The 25,757-nt window shown below is 42.5% G+C and overlaps 1 protein-coding gene across 1 annotated transcript in view; it reads left to right on the top strand.

Moving 5' to 3' along the window:
- THSD4 (thrombospondin type 1 domain containing 4) overlaps nt 1-25,757 on the top strand; it is a 181,260-nt gene that overhangs the window by 5,528 nt on the left and 149,975 nt on the right. Inside the window, exons 2-5 of the mRNA XM_058156480.1 lie at nt 4,058-4,181; nt 8,006-8,075; nt 14,691-15,142; nt 23,840-24,299. Of these exons, the coding sequence (XP_058012463.1) occupies nt 4,153-4,181; nt 8,006-8,075; nt 14,691-15,142; nt 23,840-24,299 (1,011 nt within the window). The 5' untranslated portion in view covers nt 4,058-4,152. The remainder of the gene's footprint in view (nt 1-4,057; nt 4,182-8,005; nt 8,076-14,690; nt 15,143-23,839; nt 24,300-25,757) is intronic.

Raw genomic sequence — 25,757 nt, 5'->3', positions numbered from 1 at the left:
TTCATTGCTGGGTGTAGTTACGTTCTCTGGTGGGTTTTGCTCCGTGTGAGTTAATCAGCTGGGTGAACCCCACCCCGTCTTCACGGAGCTAAGTTTTGATCCAGAGGGTGGAAGGATATTGGAGGAATGGGAAGAAACCGGATGAATGATTGCCCGATGCCACTGTGTACATATATGTTATGAGTTTGGCGCTCTGAATTGGCCCGACTGGAGGGTTAGAGAAAGTTGAGTTCCAGCTTTCAGGAAGAAGGAAGCTATTAGCCAGCAAAAGCAAGAGAATGGAAGATTGTTAGTTATTTATTAGATGCATATCCTGCCTTTCTTTCATGCAGCCTCCAGGCAGTGGTGAGTTTCGGTTTTAATTTGCATTGAAACATCATCTTCTTGTTGCATCTCAGAGGATGGCTTTAATCTTTGGCCGGAGTGTAAAATTTCCTTCCTTAATTCCCCCCCCCACCTCCAGAATGTAGGGATCAATCTTTCAAACTTGCTGACATAATTCTGGATTTGGGGCAACAGCATCTGCTGGGGGAGGGTCAAAAAAGGCAGGAGGCCTGATGAAATGTCCTGATGTCCCATCACTTTCATAGACCTTTTATTAGTCCAACGTACTGCCTGCCTGCCTGCCTGCCTGCCTATCTCCCTCCCTCTCATATCCATCCATCCATGCATCCATCCATCATCTGTCTGTCTATCTGGCTATGCTATCCATCCATCCATCCATCCATCCATCCATCCATCCATCCATCCATCCATCCATCCATTTTGGATGCTGGCTTCAATCAAGCAGGAGGCATCATGTGCGGTAAGGTAGAAATCTTAAAAAGACAGAGATATAATGATTTGATCCTGGTAGGAATGAGGAAAAGGATTTTTCCTGGAATGATATCTGTCTGTCTGTCTGTCTGTCATCTCTATTACCTCCCTCTCTGCCTACCTCTATCTATCTATCTATCTATCTATCTATCTATCTATCTATCTATCTATCTATCTATCTATCTATCTATCTATCTATCTATCATCTATCTATCTATCATCTCCCTACCTATCCATATCTATCTATCTATCTATCTATCTATTCATCTATCTATCTATCTATTCATCTATCTATCTATCATCATCTATCTATCTATCTATCTATCATCTATCTATCTATCTTTCTATCTATCTATCTCTATCTATCTATTGTTATCTAACTGTCTATCTATCTATCTATCTTCTATCTTCTATCTATCTATCTATCTATCTATCTATCTATCTATCTATCTATCTATCATCTCTATCTATCTATATCTATCTATCTATCTATCTATCTATCTATCTATCTATCTATCTATCTATCTATCTATCTATCTATCTATCTATCTATCTATCTATCTATCTATCTATCTATCTATCATCTATCTATCTATCTATCTATCATCTTTTTTGAACCTTCATGGCAGAACCTCCATGCATTATTACCCCACAGGCCCTCCTCCTGAAAGAAATGCAACATACTTTTTCTGGAAAGGCACCGGGTGGGCCTTTTTGGCTGCACAAAAGAATTTGGGTCATAAATCACTGGAGGAAAATTAGTTGGTTTCCAAAACAAAACAAACCTGACATTTCTTAGCTGCTTCTACTAGAATTGTCAGTAGCAGCTGGCAAAGTGCACACACTAAGCAGAAAGATAAATGCCAAGGAAATTTAGTCTTGGCTTGCCATAGATTTAAGTCAACAAGGCAAAATAAAATAAATTACATAGCAAAGACCGATCTGCACTTGAATGAGTTTCGGATATAAATCTCGATGAAGTGCAATGGCTTCAGGTTAAAACCTTGAAACGGGGCCCTTTTTTTCTAGATATGCACTTCTCAATTTACAACCAAAATCAGAATTTTCATTTCCATAGTTCTTAAGTGAGGCACGCCACATATTATGACCATTTTCTTTTGGTCATGGGTGTTAAGTGAATCACTTAACAATCGCAAGACTCAGCGACGTAAATACACACCAGTTCCCAAGCGCCCAAATGTTGATCACGCGAACGTTGGGAACGACTGCAATGGTCATAAGTGCGAGGACTGATTATAAGTCATTGTTTTCAGTACTGTTGTAATTTCAAATAATTGCTGCATGAATGATGGTTGCCCTGTGTGCGCTATTAAAAAAAAATCACATCCTGTAATAGATGAATATCTCAATGCAACAATATTGGTAAGTCTTTGGAATTTAAAAAAGAGGGAAGTTTTAGGCTCCTGAAGGAGGTGGGGAGGCTTAACGCACGGTGTGAATCCAGTCAATAGTGGCTTATTCAATACATTGCCATTAAACCAGGTTTCGGTTCAATGCATGACTCCATCTCAGCCGTTCCGTCTTCTTCTCTCTTTCTTTTGCAATTCTCAAGCTTATTGGGAGTTTCATTTTAGCACAGGGCTGTCCAAACTTGGCAACTTTAAAACTTGTGGACTTCAAGTCCCAGAATTCCTCAGCCAGCTTTGAAGTTGAAGTCCACAAGTCTTAAAGTTGTTCCAAGTTTGGACACCCCTGTTTTAGCAGAATGGGTTGAAAACTACCACAGAGTTCCTTCCTCCTCCCCCAGGTCAACCTTTCTGTATGTTTGATCCTCGGCCATTGGGACGCTGCCCAACGCCCAAGTAAACATTCAGAAGACTTCAATGAGAAAGAGATTCTCGAGCCTATGGAGAACTCAGGATCCAGATTTGGACTCTGTAGCCCTGGCATCGTTCTGACTCCCCCTCTTGAATCCAGAGGGGCTTCAAACACTGCCTGGTTGTTTTCAGTCCCTTCCAAACCATGTTGGTTTTGGCCAGATCACAAAATCCAATGTTGTGTAGCTGATAATGTCAAGTTTCTACAATAAACAGGCTGGAGGCCCTGCGGAGCCTTGCACAGGGTGGCTTAAGAGATAAGCTCTGGTTTTGCCCAGCATCTTTCGGGTTATCAGATCGGTTGACAGACACGGATCAAGGTTTATCTCAAAGGGATGCTGCTTCACAAAACGTCCCCTGTTAGAACAAATTGCCAGTTGTGGGGCATAAGGCAACCAAGGTGGATAATCTACAAAAAGATTGGGTTGTGTCCTGGCATGAAACGAGACAGTTTCCCTCTGCCCACATTCATCGGCGTTGTTGCTCTTTGGGAATTTTGGACATGTTTTTCGCCAATCCTTTGTTAGGATGGGAAAGCTGTTTTTTGCAATGGGGGCTGCCTTTTAAAAATGGATGTTCTCTATCTGGGAGGACAGTGTGAAGTTTGGGAATGACGGCTGAGATGAATGACCGAGCTGGGATTTTTTTAGCTTTTATTACAGGCTTTGGGAAGAGTTGGAGATTATTATTATTATTTTTAAAGAAAGAAGATGGGTGTGTAACACGTATTGGTTCAGCATAGAATACATTTTGGGAAAAATTAGCCCAGATTTATTTTAGAATAAAGAGCAGAGCATAATTTTGGGAACCGTTAGCATAAAAGTAGTTTAAAGGTAGCTAATTTTGGAAACATGGGATACAACGAGATAAATTTGGGGAAATTAGCATCGCGTGAGCTGAATTTAGTTTGAATGTTAGCTAATTTTGGAAAATTGGGATAAAAATTAGGTAAATTGGGGAAAATTTGGGATAAAAATGTAGGTACCATAAGTTTGGAAAAATTAGCATACAAATATTGTTTGCCTTTTTGGAAAAATGAGCAAAACTTCACCTTATTAAGAAGTGGCCATTGGCCACAAATTGCATAATCCAAATTTCAGTTCAATGAGTCTAGAGTTTATGGTAAAAAAAAAGGGGTGGGAAATTTCTCCTAATTTTATGACTCTTTGAAATCTGCATTTGAAGCTTGGTGAGGGGACCATATTTTATATCATTGTTGTTTCTCCTATTGATTACATATCACAGTCCCCAATGAATAACAAAGTGCTATTTCAACTGACTTTCACCTTCACAGACGTTCTGAAAAGCTTTGGTTAAAAAATGATGATGAGAAACTAATCCCATTCTCTCTCTCTCTCTCTCTCTCTCCCTCTCTCTCTCTCTTTCTTTCTTTTTGTGTTTAGTTTCCTCGGGATTTTTCTATAATTTCTCCCCACATTTCAACAAATTGGCAACCAACCTTTGGCTTTCGGACACCTCATTTTCAGAGTCAAGAATTATGCTAGACAATTTTAAAGGGTCTTTGAGGTGAGTATTGGCTTATTCTCTTCCCTCCCACCTCCCCTGTTCCCCCACTTTCCCATGATGAACTTAATCTGTTCAGGTAGTCCTCGACCTACGACCACAGTTGAGCCCAAAATTTCAGTTCTTAAGCGAGATATTTGCCCCATTTTACGACCATTTTGGCCATGGTCATTAAGTGAATCACTGCAGTTGTTAAGTTAGTAACACAACCAAGGGGTGAATCTGGCTTCTCTCCTTCCCTTTGCTTATCGGAAGGTCACAAAGGGTGATCACATAACCCCGGGACATTGCAACCGTCATAAGTACACGCCAGTTGCCAAGTGGTCTGAATTTAGATCACATGACCACAGGGATGCTGCAATGGTCATACGTGTGAAAAATGGTCATGTCACTTTTTTCCCCAGTGCTGTTGTAACTTGAAACGGTCACTAAACCAGCTGTTGTAAGTTGAGGACTACCTGTATATCTTGTGAGATATCTGCAAGAGAGTGCAACACTGACCTTTCCAGTAATTTGAACTAATTCCTTCACTGAATCCATTCCTGAAGAAGTTGGCCAGCTATGATAGTGTAATTTGAACTCTTGTCCTGAGTGGACAGTTGGGCTTCATGGTTTCAGTTCTGGAAGCCAATTCTGGGCTTCTATCATTCAAGAATCTCTACTTTTTAGATGCTTAATTCTCCACAATGGTCTTAAGGGCTACAACCAAATGACCTAATAGGTTTGGAACTTTTTTTTTCAAGAGGCAGCTGGACTTCCTTGTTTTTTCTTTGCAGATGTTTCTCTTCTCATCCAAGAAGCTTCTTCAGTTCTGACTGGATGGTGAGGAGCTGAAGAAGCTTCTTCGATGAGAAGAGAAACATCTTCAAAGAAAAAACAAGGAAGTCCAGCTGCCTCTTGAAAAAAGCACCTTTTGGAGAACCGGGGCCTGGATGATGGACAATCTCCACAGACACTCACCACTGAATGTTATTCCCTAATTCCTAAAGCTGGACCATTTGCTTCAGAAAGCTACTCATTGGATGTAGATCACATAAAGAAAATTGTAAACCATTTTCTGCTGTTTTTCGGGAGGAAGTTTAAAATTGACTGGAAGAATGTCTGTGGAGATTCCCAACCATGACAACCAGGTCATGGTTGTCCCAAAGGTGCTTTTCGAAAGGCCACTGGATTTTCTTGGTTTGTTTGTTTTTTTCTTGAAAATGTTTTGCTTCTCATCCAAGAAGCTTCTTCTCTTCTTCTCTCACCCAAGAAAGAACGTGTTGCATGAGAAGCAAAAAATTTTTTTCAAGGAAATAAACCAAGAAAGTCCAGTGGCCTTTTGAAAAGACACCTTTGGAACACTGACTGTAAGGAATAAATCTTCTTTCATAAGACAGAGTTGAATTCCTGGGCTTGTTAAAATAGAACAAAGATAGCCAAGGGGGTTTCAAATCTTTATTAGGAATGTGTGACTCGCTCAAAAAAATCATTTCTCCGTCTCGTTTGGTAAGGACAATACTGATGGGCTTAGTTGGACTGGTTTTGAACATTCTAACTATTTCAAAGATCTCTTTACAGAACCTTTTGGTGAATTTTTGTCCTCATTTATTTAACCATGAACTTAAATTGGGCAGCACCTTTTAGTGTAAGACAAATTGGCTTATGTTCTTTCTTTGACTCCAGTTTTGAGACCAGTTTTCTCCAACCTGGTTGACGTGGACAAAAAGCGAAGCAGAGTCAGATGTGACAAACACTTGAAACGGAGATTTCTAGATTGAAGATTAGACCACAAAGTAAAATCACATCCGGAAGCAAAACGATGGCAATTCATTTCCATCTTATTTCCAGAAAAACAATGCTGTTGTACATCCATGCCCACGTAGCAATCAAGGGAGGCTTTGACCTCACTGCTTACTCACCCAATTTCTTAAGGACACAGCAAAATCAGATTTACTTTTGGAAGCAGGGCGGGAAGGATATGCTCCAAATCTTTTAATTTGATTGCAAAACTACGCTGGCTAGAAATGAATGCATTTTTAAAATAGCATTGTTCTTCATTACGTCCAACTTTCATTAACTAACATTTGGCAGGGACCGATGCATCCCAGATTTGAAGGCATCCTTGATGTCACTTCTACAAACATCTTGGCAGTGAAACCCATTCATACTCTGTTCCAAAATGTCCTGCCGGTTTTATTATTATTTTTTTCCACTCCAGTTTCCCTTGGCTGTTCGGGCTTCCTGAATTTTGACGTTGCCAACTTGCATCCAACCCCCTCTGTAGAATAGGAAGAATCTATTTTTGTAAAGTTGGGGAGCAGAAAAAAACACACCAAAAATATTTATATATATAGAAAGAATATACAAATTTAGACACGGCAAACCACGCAAGCATAATTTGACTTGGTGTAAAATGGTAATCATGCTTTATTTCAAGCAGCAAATAAGAGAAACGATTGGTTAGTCTGGCAGTGGAAAGATGGATAGGAGAAAGAATGCAAAGCTGCCCGTCAAACCTTCCCCTTGATCAAAACCGAAAATCGATAGCAGTTTTGTAAGTTGAGTCAGTTTGACATGTGAAACATAAGCCTTGTTGTCCATCTGGGCTTTGCACATAAACACTTGCAACACGCACGCAAGCCAGGATGATTGTATTACCTACCCCAGTGGGTCCCTGAATCAGCTGGAGCTTGCAAGCCTCCAGCTTCCTTCCCACCCAGCAAAAAAGGGGAGATTGGGGCAGATGGAGTTCCAAACTCCAGCATGGAAGAATAATGACCTGAAGGCAGGACAAGAAGCAGTGGATGGAAACTAACCAAGGAGAGGACCAACCTAGAAATAAGGAACAGTTTCTTTATAGTTAGAACAACTACAACGACTTGGCTCCAAATGTTGTGGGTTTTCAAAACTGGAGGTTTTTAAGAAAAGAGCGGACAACCATTTGTCTGAAATGATACAGGGTTTCATGCCTGAGTAGGTTTGACTAGAAGACCTCCAAGCAGCGGTGGGATTCAGCCAGTTCTCACCACTTCAGGAGAACTGGTTGTTAACTTTCTGAGCAGTTTGGTGAACTGGTTGTTGGAAGAAATGTTATGTTATGTTATGTTATGTTAAATCATTAGGGCAGAGAACCGGTTGTTAAATTATTTGAATCCCACCAGTGCCTCCAAGGTCCCTTCCAACTCTGCTATTCTGAAAATCTTTACTACATAATTAGGTCTTTATTTAGCAACCATCACAAATAATAAGGCCATAAACAATGAAGCCCAAGTATATGGCAAGTATATGGTATTTTTCTTTGAAAAATTGTTAGAGTCAGCCAGATTTCTCTAAGGAGATTCTCAATCATCCAGCTCACGGTTGTCCCAAATGTGCTTCCCCTGCCCCACCTCCCAAAAGGCAATTGAACTCTCTTGATTTTTTTTCTCCTTGAAAATGTTTCGCTTCTTGGATGAGAACCCAAGAAGCTTCTTGGAGGAGAAGTGAAACGTTTTCAAAGAAAAAAAACCAAGGAAGTCCAGTGGGGTAGGTGGGAAATAAAAGCAGTTTTGGGACAGTCAATCAGGTTGTTGGAATTTGAAGGACTTTTAGCTTTGGCGTGAAAATGTTTAATCAGTTGGATTCTTGGTGCTACCTGGGCTTAGCTGTTTTCTTGCAGACATTTCATGACCCAACTGGGTTATATCACCCTGTGGTCTTCGTGTGTGTGTGTGTGTGTGTGTGTGTGTGTGTGTGTGTGTGTAAACCTCAGCGATGGGCCATCAGCTACACATTTAACCAGAAAGTTGTGGTTGTGTCTCCCTCGTGAAGCAGGAAAGTCAATGACAATCCCTTTCGCCCTGCAGGATTCTGAGTTCCCTAGTTGTGCTTGGATTCCAGCTGGTCATTCCACAGCCTTCCATCGATCACAGAAAGGTAAGTGGTGTGTGTCACGCAAGGAACCCCCATGGACAGGGCAGTTTTGCAGCTCTGCATGCTTTAAGCTCCTTCTAAGGCAGTACGAGCAACTAACCATGGTTCATTCAGTGGTCTTAAAATGCTGAAATGCTAGTACAGTTAGGTCTACAGCTACAGTTTTGGGCATATCTTGCTTCAAGTTGGCAGAAACCTTGCCTTAATTGATTTTCATCCATCGTATTGACAAGTAACTGTCGACTTATGACTACAAGTGGAACCGGAACTCCCATCACCTAGTGATGCGGTCGTTAAGTGAGCCATGCCTGGTTTTATGACCATTTTACTGCAGTCGTTAAGCAGATCACCCTGTTGTGATTTGGGTTTAATCTGGTTGTTTTCACCCAGCCCAGATTAAACTAAGCCCGAATGATACATCGATCAAGCTGCTAGCATTTTGGGAAGAAGCAAAGCCAGCCTCCTTTTTCGTCCTGTCTCTATGCAGCCTCTTAGGTGAAGGAAAGATCAAACTTGCAAATCTGATCCCGTCTTGAAATTCCATTACAGCTGGAGTTGAGGCTCAGCTTTTCAACAACAGGGCTGATCTGCCTGCTTAATCCTTACTTGAATGTACCTTCCCCCCCTCCTCCTTTATCCTTCAGAATCCACCTTTTGTGGGCGAGCAAAAGGCATTCGTGTCCTAAAGGCACATCAAGAGCCACACTGGCTTATATCTCGGTCGGGGTGGGGTGGGGTGGGGTGGGGAGGAAGCCACAGCCAGGCGCTCACGGCTGGGAAACGTAGCCTTCCCTTCAAGAGTTGCCGAGCCTTGTCAGCTCCATTGTTCTGGAAGAATGTGAGCGCCACGCTGAGGGTTTAGCATTTGTTCCCACCGTTTTGGGGTTTGCTGCAGGGGTTAAACAAGGTCACCAGGATTGGAAATGTGTCGCGTCCTGACTTGCTTCCTGTTGCTCAGCCAGGCCGATCTCAGTTCTCCCCACAGCAGATCCCAGTTTAAATCAGGTCACTCTTGGGTAGAGAAGTAGCAGCAGGTATTTCTCTCTCTGGGCACAATGAGTAAATGTCAGCATGCAAACTCTGCATCGGCAACAGGAAGGGCATCCGGCTAGTAAACACTCAGCTCCACTCAGTTGCCCCAACTCCATCCCGATGTCAGCAATTATGGGGTTAGGGTTAGGGTCATTAAAAGACCCCCCCCAAAAAAATTAATTTGGTGCAGAGGGTTTTCCTTTTGATGACCAACCGAGATGGTTATTTATCCGGTCTTCTCCATGGGCCACCAACCACGATAAGAGAACCTAGTTTTGGAGCCCCTATCTCTATCGTTAAACAACCAACAGTAAATAAAACTAAAGAAAGGGAGAGCACAGAAAACACGGTCATGTCCCGAGCTTTGCAAAAGGTACCATTTCGAGAAGGTTTGTTTGCACTTCTCTACGGTAGTAGCTTCAGCTGAAGTTCTACCTCTGCTTTGAGTTCCTTTGGACAGAGAGTTTCCTGACTTCTTCTCAAAAAGGTGAAGCCATTAACTCCACCCCATGTTTTGGAATTGGATCAAGATGATCTTCCTGCCTGCTCAAACTGCTTAATATTGGCAATCCTTGCTGGTAATTTTATCCAAGTGCGGCATCGTCTGTCAAAGAAAATTGTTAGGGCAAGTATGTTTTACAATGAGATTTCTCGCGTTCACAGCAATGAAACAGTTTTAAAATCGACCAGCCGCTCCTGAAGAACACATGCCAGGCTGGGTTTTTGGGCGAGGACTGAACTTGATCCAGAGAGATTTCAACATGGCTTCAACCAAAAATAGATTGTGAAAAAACCAGGTTCCTCTCCTGCTCCTGACCCAGATGCTTTCTCTTAAGGATAAACACTTGCATGGAAGTTCTTAAGGATCACAGGGGGTTCCTGTTTGGGTGGAAGAAAGCTTTGTCCACTTTCTACATCTGGTCTGGCTCCAGCCTTCTCTGTGTGCTCCAAGAATGAGTCTGGGAGATGTTTCAAGGTTACAGATGCACAAAGATCTGGGTGACATTAGTCCAGAGCTCTTTTTGTCCTCTCGAAATCCTTTAAGACCCTTCAGATGTGGTAGGGCTGGTGATCTTTTCCAGGCATCTTGTCCAGTTTTGAGGTCTCTTCTGTCTCATTTGGCCATGTGTCATTATGTCTTGTTGATAATTGCTGTATAGTTTGGACTTTGGAGGACATAAATACAATCAAGAGACTCCAGAGATATTTCACAAGAAGAGCCCTTCACTCCAGGGATCTCCAACCTTGGTCCCTTTAAGACTTGTGGACTTCAACTCCCAGAGTTCCTCAGCCAGCTTTGCTGGCTGAGGGACTCTGGCAGTTGAAGTCCACAAGTCTTAAAGGGGCCAAGGCTGGAGACCCCTGCTCTACTTTTCTGCTCGCAATAAAATACCTTATGCCACCAGACTCCAAATTTTGGGCTTAGACAACTTAGAACTTCACCGTCTTCGGTCTGACCTAAACATAGTACATAAAACTACCTACCACAATGTCCTACTTGTCAATGACTACTTCAGCTTCAACCACAACAATACATGAGCGAATAATAGATACCAGCTCAAGGTAAACCGCTCCAAACTTGATTGCAGAAAATATGACTTCAGCAACAGAGTGGTCAATGCCTGGAATTCACTACCTGACTGTAGTTTCTTCCCCAAACCCCCAAAACTTTAAGCTTAAACTGTCTACTGTTAACCTCACCCCATTCCTAAGAGGTCTGTAAGAGGCGTGCATAAGCGCACCCGCGTGCCTACCGTCCCTGTCCTAATATTCCTTTTTCATTTACTCTTTTCATGTATCCAAATTATGTTTATACTTTTACCTGTTATCTTATATATGATTGACAAATCAATCAATCAATAAAATAAATAAATAAAAAAATCTCAGTGGTTTTAGACTTGATAAAAAGGTCACTCTTGTTTGAGATGTTTAAGAAGAGATAGGAGAACCATTTGTCTAGGGTTTCCTGCCTGAGCAGGGGGCTGGACTAAAAGACCTCCAAGGTCCCTTCCAACTCTGTTATTCTGCATATATCTCTCCAAATATTCTCTGACATCAGACATAGGTTCTGATGACACACAGATGGTTAGCTCTACCTATTGAGTAAAATATATTAGAATCTTTGAGTCTACCTTGATCGAGAATAACTCATAGTTAGATAACCAGCGCTGTTGATGTCTCATTTCATATTTGGATTCTTGGGATAACAGTGTCTTCTAATCCCATAGATATTCTCTCTTCAAGGGCTCACACACAGTTTCAACAACTACAGGTCACGTTGTGAGATCTCAATCTTGTTTCTTTAAAGTCTAATGGAAATGGCTTTGGAAAGTAAAATGCTTCTTGATGGCTGTCTTAGAGTAGAATATTTGAATGAAAGCCAGAGCTAGAACACACGTTTAGGAAAATGGATGAATGCCTTGAGCAATTATATCACCATTATTTCCTACTTAGCATATATATGAAGTTGACTTGGTGAAGGCATAATTCAGAAATGTAGAAACAAATAGTTAAGGGAGAGTCTATTAAGTGGCTATTAATATCACTTTGGACTGTTACATTTTAAGGTGGTTGCTTTTTTTTTTTTAATGGGAAATCTCCAGTGCTGGCAGATAAATAGCCCAAACTGAATTAATAGGCGTTGATTCCTAATATGAAAAATGGATTCTAGTTTTGTAGGTCTGCTTAACATTTAACCTCCCTTTCCTGGTTCCCTTCATCACCCTTTAGCTGTGGATCTCATAATTCAGAGGCTGGGAAGTCCAGCAGCAGTCATGGAAAGTAGCAGCTGAAGGCAGCTCATAACTCATGCAGATTAGTTACTCTGACTGGCTCCAATCCAAGTTGGCTTGTAGGCATCAGCAGGTTGGTGTGTATGTCTGGTCCTTCGGTCCTCTAAGTACCACAAATGGTTCTTTAGCAGAAGAAGGACCCAGCCACCTCTTCCCTGTCCCCAAAAGAAGAGTCACTAAGGGTAGAATGCACTTTGGTGGCCACCAAAGTCTATATTTTGGAGGTGATGCTTTTCAGACGAAAAACTTCCAGCTTGAAAACCCAAAATGTTCTGGTCCCACCTGCCTAGATGTCCCAAAGTTGCTTTTCGAAAAGGCAACTGGATTTTCTTGGGTTTTTCCTTGAGAACGTTTCACTTCTCATCCAAAAAGCTTCTTCAGTTCTGAGTGAGAAGCAAAATGTTTTCAAGGAAAAAACAACAAGAAAGTCCAGTTGCCTTTTGGGACAACCATGACCTGGGGAATTTGAGAATCTTTGTAGACATTTACCTGCCTAGATATGTGATGCTTAGAGCCTCCCTTTGGTGGTGGGGAGACAACTTGGGGCATGTTGGGTGAGGAAAGGAGGAGTTATTGGCCATTTTGGGTTCTGCTTGCTGGGGAATTCTGGGAGTTGAAGTCCACGAGTCTTAACGTGGCCAAAGTTGGCTAACCTGGTTTAAAGAGTTGCAGGTTGGGTGTCCCTGGAGGGATGTTCTGAAGCACCATTTTGTGATCCAGTTAGAAGCAGCCTTCATCCATTGTGAATACGTTTATTTTGTCCTTTCTAATATTTCTGGCTAAACATGCTTTCTTTTTGTGTGCCAAAATTTTGATTGACGTGGAAGGGGAACAAGACAGATTTCTGAAGGGACATGTGCTAAAGTCACCCAGATTCTTCCCCCCCACCCCCGCCCCGCTCTCCTTTGATGTCATGACTAATAAATGTGAAGGCACATTTCAAAATGGAGAAACATCTGGATTGCATTGACAGAAAAATCTGTGTATGCATGTAACAAATAAAGATGACACTGAATTAGCTTATGCTGTTAGTAAATTTTTGACAAATCCTCCTCTCCTGTCAGGGTCAGTTAGACATGTGCAGGAGTTCCCTGAAGAACAACTTGGGAGGTGCGGTTGGTGAAAATCCATGACGCCTGAGCGAGGGCTTTCTGTGTGTTTGTGTGTTTGTATTGTGCCCGGCTGCTGTGGACCTATTGCTGGTTGTTGCCAAACAGAGTTTGAGCTTTTCCTTCTGGATTGTAAAGTTACTAATTCGCCTAATTTCTGAATCTCTCTCAGCTTGGAAACTAAAGCTCAGAAAATTCCTTTAACTGATGCAGTTGATTAATTAGGTCACAAAATGAATCCATCTGTGAGACCAAGCAACCCACCCACCCAGATCCTTCTCTATGAGATGTGGTTGGTTATATCTTCTGGTGACCAAAAGTGTTTCAGCCAATCCAGCCTCCCTGTGGAATAGGAATAGAGCGGGAAGGGACCTTGGAGGTCTTCTAGTCAAACCCCCTGACCAAGCAGGAGACCTTATACCATTTTAGACAAGTGGCTGTTCAGTCATTTCTTCAAAACCTCCAGTGATGGAGCACCCATGACTTCTGGAGATAAGTTGTTCCACTGATTAATTGTTCTCACTGTTAATTAGTTATGTTACTCATTAGAGTTATATCACCTAATATCTAATGTTTTGTTAGTTTTATTGTTTTAAATGAGGTGTTATATTCTGTAAGCCGCCTTGAGTCGCCATGTGCGAATAGGCAGCAATATAAATTCAATAAATAAATAAATAAAATAAGATAAATGTGGCCCGGATATCTATTTGACATAAATAGTTATTTGAAGGGGATAGCTATCTAAAACAAATTGGAGTTAAGTGTAGGGGTGTCTACCTATTATGACTATGTCTTACTCTTTTCTTTTAATTTACTTCTATACTTGTATCAGTTTTATACTTTTAAGATAGTCAGATAACCACATCAATAAGATTTCTATTCTATTTTGACATAAGGATTCTCTCAAGAATGGGAATAGTTCAGTGGTGAAATCCAATTTTTTTTACTACCAGTTCTGTGGGCATGGCATGGCAGGCATGGTGTGTCAGGGGAAGGATATTGCAAAATCTCCATTCCCACCCCACTCTGGGGCCAGCCAGAGGTGGTATTTGCCGGTCTCCAGAACCTGTCAGAACCTGCTGGATTTCACCCCTGGAATGGTTGATATCTGCCTTGCTGGCTTTATTTCTCCTAAGACAGGGAAGTTTAATAGATGATAGGAAAGGAGACTTTCAAAATTCAATTAATATACTCTGCAATGATAAACCAGCATTCCTGGAACCCTGAATTCTCTGTTTCTTAAGAACATAAGCAGTGATTTGCTGATTGGACTCCTGGCCCATCTACTCAAAGAGTCTGTTCTTACAGAAGGCAAGCAGTTGCCTATGGAAGCCCACCAGTAGATGGCCTTCAGGCATAGCCATGAATCTCTATGAGGTCCATGAATTGGTTCAACACTTTTTGGAAGCAGCCAAGCTAGTAATCAACCTAATATCTCATGGTAGAGCAGCGTTTCTCCACTGGACAACTTGGAGATGGGTGGACTTCAACTCCATGTTGGCTGGGGAATTCTGGGAATTGAAGTCCACCCATCTTCAAGTGGCCCAGGTTGAGAAACGTTGTGGTAGAGAATTCCAAACTTGAATTACACCTTGTGTAAAATAAATTCTATTATCTTGACCTAGTCTACTTTGAAAATATGATGTTCCCCCACCCTAATTCATCTCTTCTGGTCTCCCTTGTAGGTACCCCAAAGGATAAAAGATGGGAACGTTGCCCCAGAAGAAGAGAGTGGAGGAATCCCCGGGGTTTGGGGCAGTTGGGGACCTTGGTCAGCTTGCTCCAGAAGCTGCAGCGGTGGAGTGATGGTGCAGATGCGTCCATGTCTTCCAGGATACTACTATGACAGGACCTCTAACAATCCTGGGCAGTATGCTGCTTCGGGGAGGGCACTGGCTCATCTCCAGCAACTGCCTCAAGAAGACTCCCTGCCTCCTTTCTCTGGTCACGTCATCTCAGCCATCCGGACATCGGTGCCTCTTCACAGGAATGAGGAACCAGCACGGGCTGCCCTCTCCTCCTCCTCTTCCTCCTCCTCCTCCTCTGGAGGACGCAATGACAGCTATTGGAGCAGAGCAACCTCAAGAGGGGCTCAGGTTTCTCAGTCCCGAAGACGTAGCCCCAAATCTGAAAGAAGGTAGTTCATCCCTCCCTTCTTCCTTCCTTCCTTCCTTCCTTCCTTCCTTCCTTCCTTCCTTCCTTCCTTCCTTCTTTCTCTTTCTTTCTTTCTTTCTCTTTCCTTCCTTCCTTCCTCCTTTCTCGTTCTTTCATCTTCTGAGCATTCTTCACATTCCTGAGTTCAGTTTGTAAGGTCCACCTTATGGATGAGTGCAGTAAGCAGGCACTTTACTTGATTGGCCCCCTTATTATGAAACTATCCCCCTCCTACATGTTTCTTAGAGACCAATTTGTTTTTGCTTTTAGCTAGTAAATGTGAAACTTTTTCTTAAATCGCTTAATTGCAGGTACGTATTGACACGTAGCCCTTTTCTTAATTTGCTTTCTTTCATTCTCACTATGTAAACTAGTTAGACAAGACGGTATTTCTGTGAAAGGTTATAGATAAATACTTCTGAGAAATTACTACATTTCCTCTAGAGTCAGGATGTGTCTTCTCCCAAATGTAGGTTGTAGAACGGTTGCAAGATGAGCTTCTGAGCAGTCAGGCGCAGACTTGTCACGTTAAGTTTTATAGCTGTGGGGAAGGGACTTGACATCAAACAAGCTCAAATGCAGATGTCTGCATGCTTGGAGCATTAAAATAAGATTTCTCTCCCACCCCTGCCAAAGGAAAGTCAGAAGCAAATGGAAGAAATAATGGTAAATATTCCTCATTCTTTGGATGAGAATTTATAATTCCTTTTCTTTAAATGTTTTCCCCATGCCTTCTCCAAAACCTTTCTCTCTGGCCACTTGATAACCAGGGATATCAATGGGGCCACAAATGCTCGGCTAGGATCTGTGCAATCGACTGGATTTTGATGTCTCTTCTAAGATCAGCTTCTATTGATCTTAGAAATATTCTCCAAAGCACCTGAGGGCAGGAGAAGAAGCAACGGGTGGAAACACATCAAGGAGAGAAGCAATCTGGAACTAAGGAGAAATTTCCTGGCAGTGAGGACAATGAATCAGTGGAACAACTTGCCTCCAGAAGTTGTGGATGCTTCAACACTGGAAGTTTTTAAGTTGTTGGATAACCATTTGTCTGAAATGGTGTAGGGCTTCCTGCCTTGGCTTTCTGAGCAAAGCTACAACATCCAGTCAAAATTGTAGATAAACTCCAAAGACAAAGATATGCCTTTCGACACCGGATTCTTTGAGCGATCTGTCCTGTCTTTCCAGAAATGCTATTTCCACCCTGGTAAGGACTAGCCTCTATTTTGTGTGAGGATGAATAAAACCAGGGACCTCTGGTGTGGTACTGGCCTTGCCTGAATATTCAACAAAGAGGGACCTCTTTGACTGCTGAGTCATAGAAAATCCCTTCCTAGCTCAGTCCATGTGTCATTAAAGCAGGACCTCTCTCTATTGAGAAGGGTCTCCATCAGGGGTGAAATGTAAAATTTGTTACTACCGGTTCTAGGGGTGTGGCTTGCTGGTAGTGGGGTAATGTGACTGGGTGGGCGAGGCTAACTTTTTTTTTTTACTTTTTAAAGTAAAACCTCTTTGGCCGAAGAGGTTATTAAAAAATGCTTTTAAAAGCCTCTGATGATCAGGCAACTCAGCTGGGATCACCAGAGTAGCCTTTTAAAAGTTGTGGGTTTTTTTACAACCTCTTTGGCCAAAGATGTTGTAGGAAAAATGCTTTTAAAGAGTTCTGATGATCCCAGCTGAGTTGCCCGATCTCCAGAACCTTTGAAAAGCATTTTTTTTACAACCTCTATGGCCGAAGAGGTTTTAAAAGCCTCTGACGATCCCAGCTGAGCCATGTGATTATCAGAGGCTTTTTTTTTTACTTTTAAAAGCATTTTTTCAACTGAAGAAAAAATGTTTTTAAAAGTAAAAAAAAAACCACTCTGATGATCGCATGGCTCAGCTGGGCATGTGGGGGTGCAGGGATTTTTGCTATCAGTTCTCAGAAACCACCTGCTGCCATCGCTACCGGATCGGGCGATCCAGTCCAAACCAGGAGCATTTCACTCCTGGTCTCCATTCTTGTTTTGCTGTCCTGGATGGTGTTGAGCTTCACTTGGAGGCCGGCTGCCCCTTTGTTTCAGCCAGGCAGATCTGGATTTAGCCATTGTGGGATCCACAAGGAATGGGGAACAGCTATAGGTTTGGAAGTTGGGAATCCTTCCTTCAGGGAATTTCCTCTTACAGCTGTATCATCATCACATCAAAATAGGCTGCAAAACCCAGGCATTTCAATCGTCAGTTGGGGTTTATGGGGGGTGGGGGAGGGAAGGGGCCTCGAAAATGACTGGTTGACTCTCCTGTGGGGGACAAGATTCAGCTGCTTTGTTGGCAATAGCAAAGAGAGAGTTGGAAAGGGGGGGGAAGATTAAAACAAAAATGAAGTGAAATGAAAAAGCTTTTAATGTGACAAGCACAATTTATGTTTGATTTTTTTTTTTTTGCAAGAACTTCCAAGAGATAAAGTAAATAGTTGGTGGATACAATTAGAGGGGGGGGGGAGGCAAAATGTTGTGTTTTTTAGAGAGTGTCTCCAGCTGGGATGTTTTCATCTTAATTCTGGATTGAGTTTATTTATTTAGAATATCGACATGGTTGCCCCTTTTAAAACCTGAACTCAACCATAACGTAAAACCATATCAATCGGATGGGAAACTTTGCTGATAGTTTGTTCCTCCTCCTCTTTTTCTCCTCAAAGCTAAGGAAGATATTGATCAAACCAGCAAATAGAGATTAGGAATTACGACAGAGACAAACTCATTCTGAAGAGGTGTCTGGAAGACAGCAGGCTGGTCTTGGTGAGCTGTGTAAACACTTCCCAAAGACACAAAACGTTTGTATCAGTCAGTAGGAAGGACGTAGAAATGGCTTTGGTGCTGCTAGGCTGTTGAGATGGTGCACAAGTGTGGTTGAACGATGGGCATCAAGTAAGAGTTAAGCTTTTCAAAGCACTTTATGGCTTAGGACCATGTACTGAGGGGCCGTCTTTCTCTAAATTTGTTTGCCCGTTGCAAGTCCTCTTAATACTTTTTCTAGAAGTTGGAGGAGAGAAGAACAACTGTTAATGAAGGTTTTCCCAGGTGGCCTTCTGTTATTTTGGTGTAGACATGCACACCGTACACTCACCACAAGAGACCCTTCTTTAGATATTTTATGAGAAATTAACACAAATACTATCATCAAAAAAGGAACACGGTGGCTCAGTGACTAAGACACTGAGCTTGTCGATCGGATGGTGGGCAGTTCGGCAGTTCGAATCCCTAGTGCTGCCGTGTAACGAGGTGAGCTCCCGTTTCTTGTCTCAGCTTCTGCCAGCCTAGCAGTTTCGAAAGCACATAAAAATGCAAGTAGAAAAAATAGGGACCCTCTTTGGTGGGAAGGTAACAGCGTTGTTCCATGTGCCTTTGGCATTGAGTCATGCCGGCCACATGACCATGGAGACGTCTTCGGATAGCACTGGCTCTTCTGGCTTTGAAACAGAGATGAGCATCGCCCCCTAGAGTCGGGAACGACTAGCACAGATGTGTGAGGGGAACCTTTACCTTACTATCATCAAGAAAGGGTGAATGGTTACAACACCAGGAAGGAATGGAATTACAAGGATAAGTAAAAAAAAAAAAGTTAATCTGGAAAGCTAGCTATGGTTTATTGAAAAAGGATCATAACCCCTCCTGGTAGATATTTTGGTAAGACCCAAGATGCTTTGGTAGTTTGCATTGAAGGAAGATTTCCCAGGTTGTACCTGATGCAACCTTGCTCTGAAATGTCTTCCAACAACTTGCGCCGTGGATACAACAGGAACTGTAGATGTTTGGCCTCTCCAACAAATCTGACCCAAGAGCTCCACCAAACATTGCATTTTTTTTTTCAGAGGCAACACACACCTCCTGCAAGTTGCTTCCACTTCTTCATGAGTAACAGATGACTTTTCCGAAGGAGAAATGCACATCTGGCGTTCTTCCCAGGCTGACTTCTGAAAAAGCCAGCTTGATAAATAATATTCCAAAGCACATGCATAGGGAATCGGTCCTGGATGTTGCAGATGGGAACCCGTGAAACTTTATTTATTTTATTTATTTAATTTAATTTTATTTATTTGTCAATCACATATAAGATGACAGGCAAAAGTATAAACATAATTTGAATACATGGAAAGAGTAAGTAAAAAAAAAAAGGAATATTAGGATAGGGATGGTAGGCATGTGGGTGCACTTATGCACGTCCCTTACAGACCTCTTAGGAATGGGGTGAGGTCAACAGTGGACAGTCTAAGGTTAAAGTTTTGGGGGTTTGGGGATGAAACCACAGAGTCAGGTAGTGCATTCCAGGCATTGACCACTCTGTTGCTGAAGTCGTATTTTCTGCAATCAAGTTTGGAGCGGTTTACCTTGAGTTTGTATATATTATTTGCTCATGTATTGTTGTGGTTGAAGCTGAAGTAGTCATTGACAGGTAGGACATTGTGGTAGATAATTTTATGTACTATGACACAAACACAGAGACAGATTTGACCCATACCTATTGACCTCTGTCCTGTGTAGTAGATGAAAGGGTGGGTAGATAGACGGTCTCCTCCTGGGACATCATGTCATCCTGGATCAAGATGTTTGCTTTAGGAGAAGGATTTCCTGCTGCCCTCACCTGTCACGTAGAAGGTCAGTACCACTACTGATGCTTTGTCTTTTGGTGGATATAGGAGCTCTGGGCCCGTTATCAGCCAAGAGGGTTAGTGCAAGCTCTGTACTTGAATCAAATTTTTTATGGACTTCCCCTTGCAGAGGAAAAAAATAAGGCAATTGTCAGAAAGATTTATGGGAGGCTAATGAGCTGGGTGGGTAACATAGTCTTAAAAAACATCCTACACTGACAGGAATTAAGCCTCTTTCCCTTGCTAATGAACAATATTAATGGGAAGAGTTGGGCAACAATTTATCAAAGACATATTTTTTTTTGATACCCTGGAAGGGGTGGAGACCAGAGGAAAACATTGTATGAAGGAAGGGATCCAGGAACTAGCAAATTCTCAGTTGGCTGGAATTTAAATTTCCTTCCTGCCAATCTAGTTTGTTCTGTTGTGGAATTTGTGCGTCTCTTCTGCCTGGGCCTTGCACCCAGGGCCAGACCTTCTGGGCTACCCAAACTGGCTTTTGGGCAATTGAAAATAAAATCTCACACAGAAAGTGCAACTAATTTAAGAAAGTTGGCATATTGCTGGAAGCATAGATGTAAAATAGGGGACGGGGTGCCAGACAGATTGAGTGGGTATATTTTTCTGCCTTTTCCCTTCATGAATTAAACCCCAGGTTGGTGGCTTTCAGCCCCTGTTCTCTATGTATTTCACAGAGCAGGATCTGCATAACCATTGAATAACATTTGTGGTCATTTGCAGGACTTCAGTAGCTGGAAAGAAGATGGATTTCAAGGCTAAATGTGGTTTTGGGGTGTCAGATTGCTCGCCCCCCAGAATGAGGGAACGAGATGAGGGTCTGAGGTTTTTGTAATCGTTCTGAAGGGAGTCGAAATTCCTCCACAGTCGGGAGGAGCAATGGAGCAAAACGAAACTTTGGCTCTAGATGTCTATCTGCTCAGTTCGCATTAAACAAAATGTTCCTGCTAATTTACACCATGGAGAAAGAGAAGAGTGGTAGCTGAGGGTGGGTGGGGGGCTTGGGGAGAGAGGAAACTGGACTCCATGATAACACCCGGCTGGCTGTTAAACGAATTGATTTTGCATAGTTGATTTTGACAGGGCCCTGATGCCTAAGGTAGATCCTGGCATCCAATAGGCGATATAAACCCAGTGTTGTGTCTCGCTCGCTTTCCCCGCAGCCGGGTCCCTCTTATCTCCTGCCGAACGCTGAGCAATGTCCTGGCATGCCTCCAGGCCCCAGCCCTGGCACCATGCCCAGACAGGCCGAGCAAGAAGAAGGGCCTGACGTGCCTCCAGCCCCCAGCCCTGGCTCCATGCCCAGGCAAACGGAGCAACTAGACCCCTCCCCCTCCCCCACAGCATGTGAGCCTGAGGAATGTGAATTACCAACAGCTGGAGCCTGGAGAGATCCTCGCTTCAGGAGAATTGATAGGCGGCGTCAGCAAAAGGAAGGGAGGGGCAGGCCTGGATAAGTGCTGAGTCATGGAGCCACACCCCATGGCCTATATAAAGGATCTGCTTTCTGGCATTCTCTGAGTCAGGCAAAGTCTACCTTGGATTGCTGAAGTCACTTCCTGGTCTCCTGCCTGCCTTGAGAACTTTGCTAGGACTTTGGCAGAGCTGCAGAGGCACGCCTGATACGGACTTCCCCAACCCGGCCGTCAGCGGAGGAGTGGGACACGACACCCAGCTTCCCTTATTCTTAAAACAAACCCCTCCCCACGTTTCTTTTTTGAATGCTGATTCAAATCCTGCGTGACACAGTTACACACACACACACCCAAAAAATATTGTGGGATACACCACACATTAGAACAGAATAGAACAGAATAGAATAGAATAGAATAGAATAGAATAGAATAGAATAGAATAGAATAGAATAGAATAGAATAGAATTCTTTATTGGCCAAGTGTGATTGGACACACAAGGAATTTGTCTTTGGTGTATATGCTCTCCGTGGACATAAAAAACAAGATATGTTCATTAAGATACGACACAACACTTAATGATAGTCATAGGGTACAAATAAGCAATCAGGAAACAATATCAATATAAACCATGATACCAGCAACAAGGTTACAGTCATACAGTCATAAGTGGAAGGAGATGGGTGATGGGAACAATGAGAAGATTAATAGTAGTGCAGATTTAGTAAATAGTTTGACAGTGTTGAGGGAATTATTTGTTTAGCAGAGTGATGGCGTTCAGGAAGAAACTGTTCTTCTGTCTAGTTGTTCTGGTGTGCAGTGCTCTATAGCGTCGTTTTGAGGGCAGGAGTTGAAACAGTTTATGCCCAGGACGTGAAGGACATCACATTGATGGCTGTAATCAAATTGTTTTGCATGTGCTATCTTTAAGATTAGGGCTATGTCTTCCTTATAAAAACGTGTCCTTCTTTTAGGCAGAGAGAGCACAAGCCTGAAATATGAACCTTGGGAGATCCATGGTCACCATTGCTCCCTTTGCTCACTAGATAAATCGCCTTTCTTGGCTTAAAATTTTCAATCTCACGCTAAACGCTCCCATTTCTGGGACTCCCAATTCTTGGTGCCTTGACCCGAGATTAACCATAGCTTCTGGAGCCTAGGAAATAAATATATATATATTTGTGAGGTCTCAGGGTGGGTGAGTGAGAGATACCAGCAGCTTACATTTTTTTTTTATCAGTGAGATAAAACTTCTGTGTTAGATAAGTCCAGCAAGTCTGGAAGTCTCGTGAGATGTCCTCACGGTTGTATCTGGTGCATGCCTGCTTTTCGACATGTGTTATCTGTTAAACAGTAGCTTGTTTTCTGATGACAGCACCCCCCTCCCCACAATTCCTTTCACTGGCATTCTCTGTGGATAAATGTTGTCTGGAAGGCATAGGGGAGTAGAAGAAACCCCTCTTCTTCACCAAACAAATAATGCCTTGTGTTCCACGTTTGGTATTTGCTGCTTGACAGCCTACAAAACTTACTTGAAGCCTGAGGAGATACTTGCTGGAAACTTGAAAAGTGAACCATAGACTGCCCCCTGAGAATTGTCCTCTAGTTGTCCCTTTTATAATAGGAGAATTACGAACAAGAGAGTGTGCTATATAGTTGAGTCCAGATGGACTTGTGGTCCATGCAGAACATCTTCCGTACTTCTGATTTCTTTGTATGCTTTCTATGACTGAATTCACCCATTCACTCTGAGCTATAGCAGAATAAGTAGCAAAGCCTATTGGGTTGGATCGGATCTGGAACTGGTCTTGAAGCTACAGTATTAATTAATTAATTTATTTTGTCCAGTACATATTAAATAATATATATAAGTATAAGCATGAATTGAATACATAAAATGAATACAATTAAAGGGAACATTAGGACAGGGACAGTAGGCACACTGGTGCTCTTATGCATGCCCCTTACAGACCTCTTAGGAATGGGGTGAGGTCAACAGTAGACAGTCTTAGGTTAAAGTTTTGGGGATTTTGGGATGAGACCACAGAGTCTCAGGCATTAACAACTCTGTTACTGAAGTCATATTTTCTGCAATCAAGTTTGGAGTGGTTCACTTTAAGTTTGTATCTATTGTGTGCTCCTGCATTGTTGTGGTTGAAACTGAAGTAGTCATTGACAGGTAGGACATTGTAGCAGAAGATTTTATGAGCTATGCTCAGGTCATACCAAAGGTGACGTAATTCTAAATTTTCTAAACCCAGAATTTCAAGTCTGATGGCATAAGGTATTTTGTTGCGAGCAAAGGAGTGGAGGACTCTTCTCATGAAGTATCTCTGGACTCTCTCAATTGTATCAATGTCCGATATGCAGTGTGGGTTCCAGACAGATGAGCTGTATTCGAAAATTGGTCTAGCAAATGTTTTGTATGCTCTGGTTAGTAGAGTAATATTACCGGAGAAGAAGCTATGCAAGATTAGGTTTACAACTCTTAATGCCTTTTTGGCAATGTTGTTACTGTGGACTTTGGCACTTAGATCATTTGATATGAGTACTCCAAGGTCTTGATTGCTTGGTTTGAAACATGATGGCTGATCTGCTCTCTCCTCTTCTCTCTGTCCTCAGAGGCCGGAAGAAAAACACCATTGGACCTGGGAAATACGGCTATGGAAAAGTTCCCTACATCCTCCCGCTGCAGACGGACACGGGACAATCGACGGCACATAAGCCCAGAAAGCAACGTCAGTCCATGCAACCTGCACCCAGCCAACAAGGGGCTGGTGAAATCTCCACTTTTGCCCATCCAGGGAGCCCTTCCCATCATCATCCTGGAGGAACGTACCAAGGTGATCTCCGGTCTTCTCCAGCCAGGACTCAGGTTGCAAGTAGCTCTTTCTATCAACAGCCAGGGCCCCATTTTCAAGCCTTCCCAGCAGCATCTCAAAGCTTGTTCCAGGGCGGAGAACGAAGCAGGCATCTCCCTGGAGCATCTCATCCACCCGTCCAAGGGCAGATGTCCACTCAGCCGGCTGCCGCAATTGTGTGCACTGGAGCCTACAAGCAGTATCGGCTCTGCAATACAAACGTAAGTCATTCTATCTGCTCCGGCCTTTCCATGCCTTCTGACCAAATCCTTGTTTTGAGCTTAGGAAAGAATAGAATAGAATAGAAGAATAGAATATTAACTTTATTACGGTCATCGACCAGCAATAGACATACAATAAATTAAAAATCATATTGACATTAATCATGAAAAATAACATCCCTGTTATAAAGGTAAAGGTAAAGGTTCCCCTCGCACATACGTGCTAGTCGTTCCCGACTCTAGGGGGCGGTGCTCATCTCCGTTTCAAAGCCTAAGAGCCAGCGCTGTCCGAAGACGTCTCTTGTGGTCATGTGGCCGGCATGACTCAACGTCAAAGGCCCAAGGAGCGTTGTTACCTTCCCACCAAAGGTGGTCCCTATTTTTTCTTCTTGATCACTCCCTAATTTATATGAGTGGAGAGCCAATAAGGATGTGAGAAAAATGCATTTTCCCAAAAATCGTTATAAATATCTCCAAAAAATTGGCACACGTTGACATCTATAATTCTGTAACCAATTTTTTTCTTGTGGACATTGCAGCGACACAGAATTTTGCCACGGCATGCGCGGTAGCAGGGTTTGAGTCTTAGGAATTTTGCAGAGAAGGAAGGAAGCCACTGGACCTCTTGAATTGGATTGGATTCGATTGAATTGAATACTTTATTTGGCCAAGGGTGATTAGACACCGGTTTAGCTCTGCCTGGTAAGGCCTGTTATTAAGAACACAAAGCCTGCAATTACTGCAGGTTCGAGCCCGGCCCAAGGTTGACTCAGCCTTCCATCCTTTATAAGGTAGGTAAAATGAGGACCCAGATTGTTGGGGGGGCAATAAGTTGACTTTGTAAATATATACAAATAGAATGAGACTATTGCCCTATACATTGTAAGCCGCCCTGAGTCTTCGGAGAAGGGCGGGGTATAAATGTAAACAAAAAACAAAAAACAAAAAAAAGACACACAAGAAATTTGTCTCTGGTACAGAAGCTCTCAGTCTACATGCAAAGCAACAGAGAAAATAATAATAATAATTACGATAGTCCTTGACTTAAGATCACAACTGAGCCCAAAATTTCTGTTGGCTGAGCTAGACATTTGTTTTGCCCGATTTTACAATCTTTCCTGACATAATTGTTAAGTGAGTCACTGCAATTGTTAAATCACTAACACGGTTATAAAGCAAAGGTTGGCGTCCCCATTGACTTTGCTGGTCATAAAAGGAGATCACATGACTCCGGGATGCTGTACCCGTCATAAATATAAACCAGTGGGTAAGCATTTGAATTTTGGTCATGTGACCCCGGGGATGCTGCAGCGGTCCCAACTGGGAAAAACGAACCTAAGTCACTTTTTTCAGTGTTCGTCGTAACTTTGAATAGTCATTGAGTGAATTGCTGTAATTGTCTAGGACTAGCTGTACCCATAAAAGAGGGAAGTAAAGAAGATAGTACAGTAAGAAGAA

This window comes from Ahaetulla prasina, chromosome 13 (genome assembly GCF_028640845.1).
Source record: "Ahaetulla prasina isolate Xishuangbanna chromosome 13, ASM2864084v1, whole genome shotgun sequence".
NCBI lineage: Eukaryota > Metazoa > Chordata > Lepidosauria > Squamata > Colubridae > Ahaetulla > Ahaetulla prasina.
This window is presented reverse-complemented; position numbering and strand designations above follow the sequence as displayed.